This window comes from Pseudopipra pipra, chromosome 10, assembly GCF_036250125.1.
Source record: "Pseudopipra pipra isolate bDixPip1 chromosome 10, bDixPip1.hap1, whole genome shotgun sequence".
NCBI classification, from domain to species: Eukaryota; Metazoa; Chordata; class Aves; order Passeriformes; family Pipridae; genus Pseudopipra; species Pseudopipra pipra.
In genome coordinates this window covers 191,473-206,476 of record NC_087558.1, presented here as the reverse complement: position 1 = coordinate 206,476, position 15,004 = coordinate 191,473, and the positions used below count along the sequence as shown (strand labels likewise).

Sequence of the window (15,004 nt, the reverse complement as noted above, 5' to 3'; positions counted from 1 at the left end):
AGGAGGAGGATATGGTCTGTTCTGTACAACTTATTGCTTCGGTTTATAAACTGCTTTCAGCAATATTTGCTGGGTATTGTACAAAGGCACATACATTTTATCAAAGCACAGAGTGTGACTTAGTGATACCAAATCATAGTTTGCTTGTGCTGGAGGCATACAGAAGCACATGGTGAAAGTTGATTGAAGTTAGTAGTCATATCTTAAAAAACTGCTGTATTTTTCTACCTTTTTTCTTACTGTGGTTTTATGTTGTATATTCATGAGCTATACATGAAGCTACACACTTCACCAGTGTTAGTTTTCATACTAACATTTAAAGCACTGCCTTTTAAGTGTTATAGAACAAAGGCATCAGAAGCGATCTCTTCCTTTGATGCAGCTCGCTCGGCAAGTTCCTGTGCTTGTTTACTCACCACCACTAAATTCAGTGCAGTTTCATGAATGAAAAGGGAAATTTGTCACAGAGATGGAAAGCATATTCTTGCGGGTTACCATATATTCAGGCTTGTTCAGTCTGCTTTTTCTTAACATTTTACCATTGTTATTCTTCTAAGACGGTTTGTAGATGTATATACTAAGGAAAATACAGCATTAATAGGAATCTTTTAACTGTATGTTTTGTTGTTGGCAACGATAGGGGAAACAATCAGCCTTTGACTGAGAACCAGCAGAAACACTGTATTTCTCGTGTCTTCATAAGGACTTCAGAACTCACATTGACTGTGATGCTGAATCTGCACAGATCTTAATTTTCTGCCCATTCTAAAACAGTCTTTTTCAGCTGATTGATAAGGTATTAACTATCTATTGCCAGTCAATTTTCGCCCATCACACAAGGGCCATATGTGGAAGGAGGGGTTATTGTACACCCTTATTTTAGGCATCAGGTCTAGGTCCCTGAAGAGGAAGATGAATTCCCAGGGATTCCCTGTGCCCAGGAGGAAGGAGAGAGCAGTTGCAGTGCAGCGAGCTAAGGCTCCCTGATTAAAGGCTCCTGTGGGAGTGCCCGAGTCCGAGCTACAGATGCTGTTCTGCCTTCATGGCACTCCCTGGTGTAAGAAGATTGTGAGGAATGATTTTGAGCTATGTGTAACAAAATTTAGGGGGAAAATAAGATCTTACAGAAGTTTCTTTTGCAACATTTTTTAATTAAATGCTGCTTGTTTTGTAGTCTTTCTCTATTCTACATTATGCAACACTCAAATCCATTGTTATTTTCATCTTTCTTCCTTCAAACTGTTTTAAAGAGATGTCTTTCGTGATCGTACTTTTCATCCAGTGGGTGAGCACAGTCTGGTCTTCATTTAAATGTTTTCCAATTTAACAGTTTGCAACTTACTTTGACGTAAAATAATAAACCCCTCTAATGGCATTTATGTTTTCTGTAGAAGTTAGCCTGAATTTATATGTGAGTTCCTTAAAAAGCTCATACTAAAAGAAAAGACTATCTGCAAAAAAGCTCAGAATACTTGTGGGTGAAGTGGCCCACGCCAGTCGGACACAGTGGGAGGTGGGATTTGGGCCTCGGAGCAAACAGCAGCTGCAGGCTGGGAGGCACAGTTACTCTGCCCACGTGAGGGATTGAGATGTGTGCTAAGCAGTGCCCAGAGTTTGGTGGTTTGAGAGTTTTGGGCACTCTGCCACTTTGTGAAATGCCTCTGAGTTTGTTAGGGTGTGGACAGGGGCTTTCAATTTATCCAACTAGAAGCCATGGTTAAGAGGGGTGTTTGGTCTGACTCAAGCCACCAGCCAGGTGGGATGTCCCTGACACTCCCTGATGCCTGGCCACCATCATCCCCTTGGCCTCTCTTCACAGTGGACAGTCGAGGACCAGCAATCACAGAAAGATATACCTGGTTTTACCCCCTCTGGTACACAGGAGAACTTTTGTGACTCATCAAACTGTGCACAGAGATAGGATTGATGGGCAGAAGGGCTTTTAAATGCTGCAGTCATGACCTGACTGTCAGGGAGGGAGTGACAAGGGCTGGAGCACAGAAATGAGTAGAGCTGTGTTTGTGTGGGTCCCTTATGTGTTAGAACTGGGACATCTATTACCCTGTCTGGTTTTTTCCCTCATGATGAATTATTTTCCATGTAAGTATGGAAAGGTCCCTTCTGACTGGGGCTGTTCTATGATGATGGTTGATAACTTGATGATTTCACAACTCATAAATCATTATCTTAGTACATAGTGTCTGTTGGCCCAGGTAATGCTGCCTTCAGAAAATGTACCGGATCTCTCTTAATTCTGTACACTGACGTAATACCTCATAACTATATATTCTCTTAGGTTCTGTCAACATAAGTTCATTAATATGCCCATTTTCGGGAAAAAAAATCATAAATATTCTTATTGTTATAGTTTCTGAGGTTTCCAATGTTCCTGTACTCTGGAGCAGATTGTTTTACTTTATCTCTGTGCTGCTGGTTTATCAGTTATCTGCTAGTGACATCCTCAGAGGGGTTTGATAAGAACCTGTGGACTCTGTGAAGTGTACTGAATGGAGGGACAGCTGCTGGGAGATCACTATTAATGCTGTGAGCTCACAAAGGTGCCTGTTTTGAGGTAAGGAGAGCAGCTGGGTGAGTTTCCACACAGGGCTGAGGCCTTGCACAACAAGTTAAGATTGTGTCCATCACAGAACATCTCAGGTGGGAAGGGGCCTTGTGAGGTCTCTAACCTGGCCTCCTGCTGAAGGTCAGTGGCACCAGAGCAGGAGCTCAGGGCTTTGTGCATGCAGGTGCAGAAATCCTTTGTGACAGAGGAGAAGGTCCTGGTGTAGTTCTCATGTGTTCATCAGGGAGAAGACTGGCACCACAAAGGAAATGGGTGCTGTACCATCAGCATCAGAACGTGTAACACACACACACACACTTAAGAACAGAGAAGAATGTCTGGCAGAGGCAGAAGGGTGCTACATGTACTTTAGTTTCCACTTGACACTGCACTTTCACCTGGTCAGATCACATGTAAATATAGAGTATAAGAAAATTAAAACAAAATGATCCATATCTGGTAGAAGCTGATAATATTTATCTCCATTTTATAGATCAAGCAGTTCAGGCAGAACACAGTGGAAAGCCCGATGTTAATTTGTTTAGTGTCAGTGTATGTGTTGATCCTGAGAGTTCAACCACACTAACTTTTTGTATCAAACTCCAGGTGAAGAACTATTTGATTTTTGGTTTTCCCTACTGAAGAAGAGAATCTTACCTCTGCCAAGACCCCCCAGCAGGCATGACCCAAGTGATACAAGCAGGCATGACTTTCACTGTTAAATCACTGGTTCTCTAAGATGAAGGACATCAGGTATTGCACAATAGAATTTTTTATGAAGAGCCTCTTAAACTGACAGCTAGTTATTTAATAGAATATCATCCAAGAATCTAAGAAGTTTAGCTTTCAGCTGTATCGCTCATGGTACTTTAACTGGGAGTTATAGCACTTCGCCTCTGCTTTAATTTTTTAAAATCAGATAGGAAACCCAAGCAATAAAACAATGCAATAATCCTGTCTGGGAGCAATAAACACATGAACCAGAGTTTCCATATCCTGCCGTGATAAAAGAGGTGTAGCTACTATTGTTTAAGGATGATAGAAGGCAGTTTTAGTTACTGTGTCAAAATCAGTCTCTGGAGATAAGAATGCAGAAACTCCCAAAGTGTTCAAAACCAGGTGGTATGTATTTTAGTATTAACTAACATCCATGAAATGGTCTGGATTTTGCAAGGCTTGGTTTGCGTTGGCTGGAAATTTGGATAGAAATCTGTGACACTGAGGGGAACGTTCTTCCCTCGGTGTAGCCTGTACCTTCACACCACCTGCATAGTGAAAAGGCTTCCTGTTCCAGGTCATTTTTAATTACTGGATATCCTGAAAGAAGCAAACACAGCTTGTTTGTGGTCGGCATGAATAATCTTGGCACCTACTGCTGGTGATTACTTACAGGAGACCTGAAAGCGTTGTGGAGGACTTGCCCATTCTGTGGGAATGAGAGTTTTGTGATGCAGCTCTCAAAAGAATGAAGGGGGTTTGGTTGTTTGCAATTAAAGCCTCTAACAAGTAATTTATAAATCAGATTTCAAATGGAGTAATTTATTTATGTTTTAAGGACAGTGGTTAATAGTTCCAGAGACTAGTAGGAATTAACTTCAGTGTCAGGTAAATTAAATCCAGGTGTCTCAAAGGACACACACCTTTAAACCAGCAACTGACTATGCAGTAAATCTGATGTGTTCAAGAGAGATGTTGGCATTATTTCAAAATCTAGTAATTTTTAATTTTGACACAGAGAAGTTCCTGTTGGTATAATCATTTCCCCTCAAGGTTAGTAATTCAAACATGTGCCAGTGCAAGAGTGGAGGGTCGTTTCCATAGTTTCAAAGCGAATGAAATGCAAAAGCTGAAGATTGCACAAAACAAAAGTAAAGGTAATTTAAAAAATATTTCAAATTTTAATGGTCATCAATAATTAGTCATTAGCATTAAAGCTGTCTACACTCAAGCAGCCCCCACCATTATTTATTCTTAGTGATTTATTGCTAAAAGTGTGTGCAGATAAATCTCTAATCTTTTAAATAACTTCCTGCTAACTCATAGCTTTGATGTTGCACCTGCAGGTCGTTCGTTTGGGGTTTTTTAAGCTTAAGTCATTGAAGATGGGAAAGATTAGTTAAATGTGAATATCACAGAACTTAACAGTTGAAACTGTTGGGAAATTTCTGTATAGCTATTTGCAGCTCAGAAATCTGAATAAAGGAGTCTCTGTGCACTGGGATAGGGCAACGTTTTGCTTTAATACTTTACAGATTTTTGGAACAAAATGCACCAGAACTGAAAAGCAGCATTTTTTGCTGACCTTGTTGGAAAGCTAATGCTGTTTCTGGGAAATAAATGAAACAAGCAGTTCTTTGTTGGCTGAAGTGGAGAGAGAAAAGGAGGGCAGCCCAGTCTTTTTTTCTCCACAGTGTCGTGACTAAGTCAGAACTATAATATGGCTGGGTTCTTTTTTTTTTTTTTAACCTCTGTAGACATTTGTTTTTCATCAGACTGTGTTGTGTGATACCTGGTGCTGACCAGTTTATCTGAATTCGGCTCTGGGCTGCCTATAAACAGAGCAGAAAGATCTACAGTTACATCCAGACACTTCTGACACTTAAATAATAAAAGTTGGCACAATCAGTTCAATGCATATGTCAGAAATAATTTACACTTGCATGTTTTGGCTTCTGCAACTTGCAGAATCCCTTGCCCACAAAATAATCCTCGCTTAGTCTATATCCAGCAAAGTCATCAAAAGAAAGGTCTCCTACAATGTCAAGAAACCAAATTCACTAGAATATCATTATTAATTTAAAAGCAAACAAAAGCAATAAAAGCATTCTTTCATTTTTCATCTAACTGGTAAAACAAAATTACATAGGTCTAGCTTGAGATGTGAACTAAATAGTTACAACTTCATGGACTTTATGTGGGCTTTGCACTACCTACATGTAAAAAAGCTGCCTTTAGACCCAGACTGGCCCTAGAGATAGCCCAGGACTAGTCCACGCCTGGTCCATGCAGCTAGGCCTGATCTGCATCAGTGATAAATCTGGGTCCTGAACAAACCATAGAGTTAAGATTTTGAAAATTCACTGTGTTTCACTCCTGGCTTATCTGGAGGATATCAATGCTGGATGCTATTCTTAGCACCATAAACAGGAAGAAATTTGTCTTGGTTAAGTCAGGAGTCTGCACAGTGTCCTTGGATTGCTTAATATCAGAAGCGTTGGGCTTGCCTGTGCAATTGCAGACTTTTTCCCTGGAAATGCCTGATACCAACAAACACTACGTTTACACAAAACTATGAGGTGCCCAAGGGTTTTGTGGCACCAAAAATTTTAAAGTGGTTCTGTTCCTCACAGTCTTGGACTGTTGTGCACAATATGAAAATTTTCACCACTACCTTCCTATGGTCGCCAGGGCACATTCCCAGTCAGCCTATCCATTTTTGAATTCCCAGCTCCTTTAACTGGAACCAATGTGCTTGTTCAGCATTCTTCATTTTTCTGGATATTTTAGTTAGATTTTCCCTGGTGCTTAAAGACATTTTAGGATCAGTTTACTATGAGAAAGAATATTTCCTGAGAGCCACAGTGTTCCTTTCTGTGGATGTTTCTTGTCTTGAATCAGAGGCTCTTCGCATAAGTAAGAGGACCCATAAGTTACTGTCTCTGTAGTGTATCTACTCCATCTGTATTACTTTTGGGGATTATTCCCAGTAATACTGTCCCATTCATTTTTATACACTTTTCCCAGTGAGGCAATAAAATCTTTCCACTGTTTTGTCTTCTTTATGTTCTGTGGTCAGTTCTGTGTAGAGAGTGAGACCTTCCCATTATTGATTCTGTGTTTGCAGAGTGGGGTCGGGCCCGGCTGTGCCTGCTGCTCCTCTGCAGGCAACAGCTCTTTGAGCTTCTCCCCCATCCTGTGTCTCCCCAGGAGCACACTCTGCACCCCTCTCTCGTCCTGGGACACGTGTTATAGTGTGAGACCCTACTTGCAGTTCACACACAGCCTCCAGCTCACCATTGCTGATGGCTGCTGGTGTGAGGCGGTGGGTCAGCGGGTTCTGCACAGTGAGAGGAGCTGAGTGAGGGAAACACCACACACACAAAGGGTTTGTCTGCTGCCTGCGGGCGTTTGCTGGTGCACAAACTGTATGGAGGCTTTTTAGTGCTCAAATCACCTAATGTGGGCCAAGAGCTGTGCTGAGGAAAATGCAGTGGCTGCAGGGTGGCTGTTGGCCAAGGGTAGAGGGCAAGCACTTCACCTCTGTGCTTGGTGTGTCCTGGGCCTCGTGGTATGTCCTGTGGAAGAGTTTCAAACTGGAGATAATCTGCTGCATTTCGTGTGGCCCAGGCTCCAGTAGCCCCCAGGAGGGTGATGGGCAGTGCTTTTCAGATGTCTGAGGCACCATTTGGACAGGCTGTTTTGCAGAGAACACGTTCCACGTGTTCATGTGTGAACTGCTGGTGTAGGAAAAGCCCTACACTTCACACATTAACTGAAGGCTCACTTCTCGAGCACTTGCAAATTGTCGTGATTTAATTACTCCAACTAGTTCCCAGAATCAGCTGTTTTATTACTGCACATGTAATATTTTGACCCTTAGGATGTATTTTTAGAGCAGCTGAATGCATGCAGCAGTTGTTGTGGGAAGTGCTGCAGAATTCCCCAGGTTTCGGTTTAATTGTGTTTTCTGTAATAGATACTGAAAAAGAATCACCTAACAGTCTTGTGTTTTATACTGTTCTTATTTCCACTTAGTATTTATTGTGAGCTATGCCAGATTAACCTAATGTGCATGTTATGTATGCATGCACACATCCAAAAACTAGATTTGACTTCACAAAATAGACCTCATATGTCCTGAATTTGCTTATGGGACATTACTGTGATTGCACTCAAGAGTAATTCAAGTGGAATGATGCTGTTATGCAGTTTTCTGTCAAACACAGCAGAGCAGTTTGTGCTGGCTGAATGCCTGCACACCAGTGTTACTGAAGCTGCAGAAAGACAAGACAGTTCCTGATCTGACAGAAAACTGTCTAGCATAAAGATTTTAACCTGGAACTGGCCAAGTGAGTGAAGTTCAGCATTTTGAAATGTATGGGTATCACACATTTGATCCAGGCTCTAAAATCAACCCATTTCTTACAATCACATGTTCTGTGACATCCTCCAAGGTCAGGCATGGGCACAGCATAAATATGTTCAGGTCTTTGAGACCGAGAAATGAGTCGAGATTTAGTTCTCACATGGTAAAGAACAAGGAGTGCAAGATAAAAAGGAAGATAAAAATCTATCCTTTGGATAGAAAAATACTGTATCTCTTCTAGAGAGTGTTTTACTATCTGGGGTATTCTTGTTAAAAGGTAAGAGCTCTGTTAATTATGTTGTTGCCCCTTAAGTGAAAGAATCCTTGCAGAAATGTCAATTAATTTTTAAAGCAGTACATGGCTCCCACTTGTAATGCAGACTGGCTTTAGGTACTGTGTATGTTTTTTACTGGAAATATGAAGATGGGGAAGGAAAAGAGGGAACAGTTCCCTCCATGGTTTTGGATGGGTTTTGGGTTGCATTGCTGGGAACTGATACATTTTACTCAAAAATTAAAGCAGGTACTAACAGAGGCTATGCAGTTTCCCCTCTCTGTCTCATTTTCCTCCTGTTTTTCCCAATTCTGTTACTGAGAGGGAAACATTGCTAGAGGGTTCTGTTTCCATAAGCAAGTGATACCTGCTGTCTGAGGTGCCTTTTAACTTTGTGGCACGGTGACACCAGACTGACTGTGGATCTACACAGAGACTTGCAATTTCGTTCATAGAAGTTCTATGAATAAAAATGTCCATCCTACTGAGAATTCTGCTCTGATTTATAGATTCTGAATTTGATCAGAAAAGATGATGTTGATTTAAATAACATTAACAGTTTAAGCGCATTAAGTTGCTCAGCAGCAGCCTTCTCTCAGCAAGTGAAAGGATTTACCTGGGTGTAACTCAGGTTTGCTTACAAAAGGTCCTGTTTTTCACCTGCCATCTATGGAGTTCTTTCCCTGCCGAACTTTGGGAATATCCTACCAAAGGTGGGGAATTAATGATGGGGTTATTTCCAAATCTGAATACCCTAACAGATAAAGTTCCAGTTGTTAATCTGCTGGTAGTTATTCTTACAATAATTAATTTAGATCTTTCAATAAAGAAAATGTTAAGTTGAAAACAGTTTTACTAGCTTACTGCTTATATATACACATTTGTGGAGGAATTTCCAATTACAAAAACCTTGCATGTCATTTACTACATCATTAAGTAAGTATTTGAACGTGCCAGGATGAATATAAATATTCGCTATATTGTAAGCTTTCTTGTTTGATACACATGAACATTAACAATCATTTATTAAGCAATTGCTAGTGGATATCTTGCCGGCTGGAGTAGTTCTCTCAGCCATTTGAAGTGCAGTACCTCTAATGCTCCGTGCTGTCATGAGCAGTGTCGGTGCAGCCCCAGGCAGCTGAGCTGTCGTGTCTCCGCAGTGAACAGCGCGGTGCCGCTGCCCCCCAGCCCAGCCCTGCCGCCGCAGAGCCGCCCCCCGCAGCCCCCTGCCCTGCTGGCCCTGCCCGGCACGCTGACCACGCAGCAGCAGCAGCAGCAGAAGCTGAGGCTCCAGAGGATCCAGATGGAGAGGGAGCGAATTCGGATGCGTCAGGAGGAGTTACTGCGACAGGTAACGCCAAGGATGCTCTTACTTTGTTCAAGAGATTTTAGTTCAATGCATCCAAATTTTTACCAAGTACAGTTAGTAGCTCTGTTATTTTATGTCAAAATTAACCATGGCTTTAGGTAAGGATAGCCAAAAAGCTAATATAAATAGATAATTTCATTTTTTTCTCTAAAATAGCACTGAACAGAACACAGGATGGTCATCAGTCAGAAGTTACAGAGCTGGAGTCTTTCTTACCGAGTCTAATAGTCTTGTAAGAACCAAACTCTGTTCTGCATCTGTTTGTGAGCAACTAGAGCAACTACCACTGATTGATTGGCAGATTAGCTTGGTTTGCACAGGAAACCATGTTCGTGCTTCACTGAAAATAAAGGCAGAACATACAGAGTTGTTCTTGACTCTGATCCCAACTCTCTTAATTTGTGCCCTTTGCCTTTGAGTTAAAATAAAATCACATTCATATCTTACATGAATACCTCTGATCTGAAAACTTGCCAGAGTTGGTTATTTGTGGATGTTTTGTTTATTGTTCTATTTCTTAAGTTTCAGCTCTATATAATGACTCACACTGTACAAAATAGATATGTTAACTTCCTTTAGACTGCCTAGAAGAAATAAAGTTTTAACAATTGTGTTCCGTTTGTTATGGATGACTCCACTAGTGATGTTGTGTTTGCGTGACATATTAATCAGATTCCTTAGTGAAAAAAAATAACCTGTTTCTCTCAGCAACAGCATGAAAGAAGTACAGTCTATCAAGAAGAATACTATTATTTGTGGCCTTGCAAATGCTGCAGTTAACAGTTCTAAGTACCTTTAAAAATAGTAACTTTCACAAGATCAAGGTGGTGGTTTCTGACATGGGCAGTAGTCTCAAGTCTTTTGCATACCTTTGCCATCAGGAGCTCAGAACGTGATAGAAATGGGTGTGGGAAGAGAGTGGGGATATCTGGTATGAGCTTAGTCATCATTGTCATCATGCTAACAACATTTTTAGCTATTTTTACTCTCTTTGGCTCTGTTCTTGCTTCAGGACGAGAGCAAATTAAGCTTCAAAACAGTTGTACTCAAGGGCTGGTTTCCCTGCTTTGCTGCCTTTGAAAGTGATACATGCACAGCACTCTGCAGCTGTGCTGTACTCAATCAAGCCTCCAGCTTATTATGCCCAGTGACACGCTGCCCCGGGGTGTTTGCTGGAGCTCCACGTTGCATGAAGCAGGACAGCATCACCTTGCAGTACTAAAGTTTTCAGAACTTGTGTAGCTCTTAGGGAGGAAAGCAAGATGCAAAATCCATCCTTCTTAACAGAATGCTGTGAAGTTCCTGCCAGTAACCTGGGCATCCTGAACCCTGGCAGCTGAGAAGGACGCGATGAACTCCTCTGGAGTTGCCGGTGTCCAAGTACAGTTACTCCCACTCTGACCCTCCACCGCTGTTTTTGCTTTTCTAGTGTAACCTATCTAAGGGGAGAATGCTGAGTAAGTGTGTACACTGCTGCCAGCAGCTGTGAGGAGGCACAGTGTCTTTGAGTGAGAGGGGAGGGATTCTTTGGAGGGTCACAAAGCTTTCAGCCCAGCAGCAGCTGCTGGCTCCCCACAGCCATTCCTGGCAGCAGCTGATGAGGTGGAACAGCATGCCCAGCTGGGAGGAGAACATGGCTCTGGGAGCTCATGGCTTAGGGAATTTGTTTCCTTCTTTGTCCTCCTCTTCATGTAGGTAATTGGTAAAACCCTAGAACTCTAGATTGAGTACATGCAAGAAGGGCAGCATTTCTGAAAACCAGTATGACATCTTCTACTTAAAGGTTTCCTCACTGACTTTCATAATTCTATAAAGAGTTAATGTTCTTTCCTACTCATTTGTTTTTGTCAGCTTTCCCAAGGAAAAAAGAGAATTTGATTGCTGCTTAAGAGCTTCCTGGAAATGGAAGTCGGTAGAGGTGATGTCAGTCAGAAATCTCTGAAAGGAAGGGCAGGGAAGGTGCCCCAGCACTTCTCTGTGTGCACCAGGGCCATCCTGCACTGTGTTTGGAAGGGTACAAATAGTCTCAAAAAAGCAACGCTTCTCAGAGGCTCCTTTCTGATCCAGGGGATTCTACTGCATAAATGCATCCACAGAACGTTACAGGAGTTCAGAAGAGGCTGATGAAGCAGTGGGGGAAGATGCAGAGGAACATTTATTGCTGTTTTGTCCTCACAGAGTAGACTCTGGCCAGCTATAGCCTCAACAGAAAAATGCCCCTCTGTGCTCCTTTCACTGGCCCAGGGTCTGATTTACTGGTGGCACAGGCAAGGTCTACATCTCTTGCCTTCCACCCTAAGCATGAGGACTGGCAAAAGAGGAATTGCAACGATCAGCAATGTAAACTCAATATAAAAATGCTCTCACTCATCTCCTCCAGCTGGAAATGAGGGTTTGGCAACTAAGGATGGAGCTCAGATTAGTTCTGCCAAGGAGGGTTCCAGGAAATGTGACAAAGATTTTCTGCATTTGTCTGGCATACAGCTAAAAAGAAGTTTACATCAGAACTGTGTTCAGAGGCTTTGAATCATTCAGCTCACTGCAGTGCTGTGAAGCTTTTAAAGAGTTTTGCAGATAGCTACTGATGAAGCTTTTTGACATGGCTTTGTGATGTCAGAATGCTGTGGTGTTTTTTAATTTACTCTATTTTGTTATTTATTTTGAAATCCTCTTTGGGTTTTTAAAATAGTGAGTCCCATAGCGCCAAGCAGATCTTTGAGGACATTTGGTCCTTTCTCAACTGAATGCCAGAGATTGTCTCTGCTGGCCAAAGGGGAGGGACCCTCCTGCATTCAAAGACTGAGAGCTCACTAGTCTGGCTGAGGCTGTAATAACATTGCTGCTCAGAGGGTGTGGGAAGTGTCTGGTAAAGAATTTCTTCCTAATATCCAACCTAAATCTCCCCTGGCACAGTTTAAGACCATGCCCTCTTGTCTTGCTGATAGTTGCCTGGGAGAAGAGACCAAATCCCACCTGGCTACAACCTCCTTTCAGGTAGTTGTAGAGAGTGATGAGGTCTCCCCTGAGCCTCCTCGTGCATAAGCTGTTAAGAATCTTCAGACAGTTCTTAACACTTGCTAAATAATGAAACCATCTAATGTAAATTATAATTTATCAGTAAATATATTGATAATTTTATTATAAAGAAGAGATCAGACCACTCCCCCTCAATGAAAAGAATCAATTGAAAACATAGTAAAACATCATATTCTAGACTCAACAACCTGTTAATCCTTTCTCTACTTGGGAGAATGAATGACTGATTCATTGGGAAAAGTTTTCTACTGGGATTTAAGTGAAATATTTACTTTGCTTATTTCATTAAAAAAAAAAAAGTTGAAAAATTAAGTTAAAAACAGATCCAGCTTGATTATTTTAAGGTCTTAGGTTATTTGTTTGGAACATCCTGCTGGAGCCAGACGACCTCTGTATAGAACTCTGCACCACTAGATGTCATGGGTGTTTTGCAGAGATAATGCTGGAAGAATTTATCTTTCAAGAAGAGTTGTGAAACAAGTTTCCTTTGTCTCTGATTATTTGTCGTCCTGCAGACAGCAGACATGAGACGGGTCATGAGGCAGATGCTCATTATGAGGCAGAGGGTTCATCCTAAAGATTATTGGGTCACAGTCTTGGTTCCAGTGGTTGTCTTCTGGCATGTTAAGTACTTTATGGTTGCTGAACTCTGGGACTGGCTTCCAGGTGTGGTAAAACTGAAGAGGTTCTGTGGGGCTTTAATCCAGCACAGGTGGGTGTGAGAGATGCTGTCTGTCTACATCAGGATTTTCTTCAAATCAGTGTAAGCAAATAGTCATCAGTGACATCCTTCAGAACTACTTTCCTCTTGTGTATATGTTATGTGGTCACTTGTTACAAGACTGCAGTACTTCTGAGCTGTTGGAATAACCCTTCTTCTATATTTATTTGCCTTTTCAGGAAGCTGCTCTATGCAGACAACTTCCTATGGACTCGGAAAACATGGTCCCAGTTCAGACAGCTGTGAACACCCCTGCCATGACACAGGACATGAGGCCTATTACAAATAATGGATCTGATCCTTTCTTGAACAGGCAAGTTCCTTCTTCATTAGGCAATTGCTTCTGTTGCCTTCTCTAGACTGTTAAAGCTGTATCTCTAAAGTAGTTCCTATATCATCTTCTTTTGCACTCACTATAAACAGGGGATGTGGCTGAATGGCTGACCCAAAATATTTCAGTTTATGCTTCAAGAAGGAATCTTAGAAAAATTAATAAATTGTAACAGATGGTTTCAACTGTACTGTTGGGGTATGTGGAAGACATTATGTAGAATATTTTCTAAGTATTAATACACTCAATTTTTTAGGCTATCAGAACTGGGTTTGTGTGTATATATATATATTTATATATTTTTATATATATATATATATATGTGTGTGTGTATTTCAAAATTTAAGAGTGGCCTCACTGCAATTGCTTTGTTATTTGGGCTGATGTGACCCAAATATGATGTTGGCTAATCAGTGGCCAACAGTTGAGAATGAGGCTTAATGACTCAGTATCTAACTTTAAAATGGAACCTACTGTGCTCTCTTCCAACACTGTGCTCAGGGACTGTGTCTACCAGAGCATCTTTACTGAGGCTTTTTCATGTTTCAATTTATAGTGGGCCATACCATTCCAGGGAACAGAGTTCGGACAGTGGCTTGGGATTAGGATGCTACAGTATACCAACAACACCTGAAGATTTCCTCAGCAACGTAGATGAGATGGATACAGGTAGAATATTCTGATTTAGCTTAAAGTATAGTCATATTAATAACTTTGTGCTATAACTAGTAATGTTTTGTAATTGCATAACTGAACAATAATCTCTGGCTTTCCTATGCAAGAGAACAGCCTGAGACTGTGGGAGGAAATGCCCAGAAGGTGCTTGGTGCCCAGAAGGTTCTCAGCTTTAGCTCAAGTCCAGATTCTGCCCTTTTACCTTAGACTGATATTAAACAAAATGAGTAAAGTTGAAAAATGTGAACCTTAATTTCTGTTTTCATGCCTTTGTCCAAGGTAGGAGGAGTAAGAACCTGGTCTTGGGTTACATGTACAAATCACTGCATTTTCTAACTCTGGGAAATCAGTCTCATTAGTACATCTCTTACGGTGGCAAAGTTGGATTTGCCTTCAAACAGAATGTATTTTGCTAGTTTAGGTTTTGGTATGTATTTATTTTATATTAATGTCCTCATGGTGTTTAGAATACTGAAATAAATTACTAGAAAACCAACAAGCTTTTTTCCAGAGAGTGGAATTCTCAGAACTTCCTCACCTGAACTTCCTTTTGAAGTCATCAGAAATTCTAGATTATGCAGAGAGTGAAAGGTTTCTCTATTAAAGGCTTCCATGCTTGTTATTATTAATTTATTTTAAAAAAAAGTACTATTATAGAGCTAAATTGCTGTAAAGCATGTTTTTCAATTATTCCCCATGGACAGCACTGCCCTGGTGCAGAGAACAGGATGGATGTGTACATGAGGCTCCTCTGCTGCTCCCTGGGCGGACCAGGGAACAAACTTGGAACCGTCCTTGCCTCCAAAGTGGAAGGCCAGAGCTGGGTGCTTTGGGCACTGCTGAAAGGGCCTTTCGTGTTTTTGAGAGCAAAGCAAGGATGTGAAGAGTACTCTTAGAAGAATATGCATTCTGCAAATACATTTTTGAGTAACTCCTATCCCATGTG

The 15,004-nt window shown here is 41.3% G+C and overlaps 1 protein-coding gene across 1 annotated transcript in view; it reads left to right on the top strand.

The window, feature by feature from the left end:
- Positions 1–15,004, top strand: part of WWTR1 (WW domain containing transcription regulator 1) — a 47,728-nt gene that overhangs the window by 28,621 nt on the left and 4,103 nt on the right. Inside the window, exons 3-5 of the mRNA XM_064665616.1 lie at positions 9,087–9,277; positions 13,232–13,365; positions 13,940–14,052. Of these exons, the coding sequence (XP_064521686.1) occupies positions 9,087–9,277; positions 13,232–13,365; positions 13,940–14,052 (438 nt within the window). The remainder of the gene's footprint in view (positions 1–9,086; positions 9,278–13,231; positions 13,366–13,939; positions 14,053–15,004) is intronic.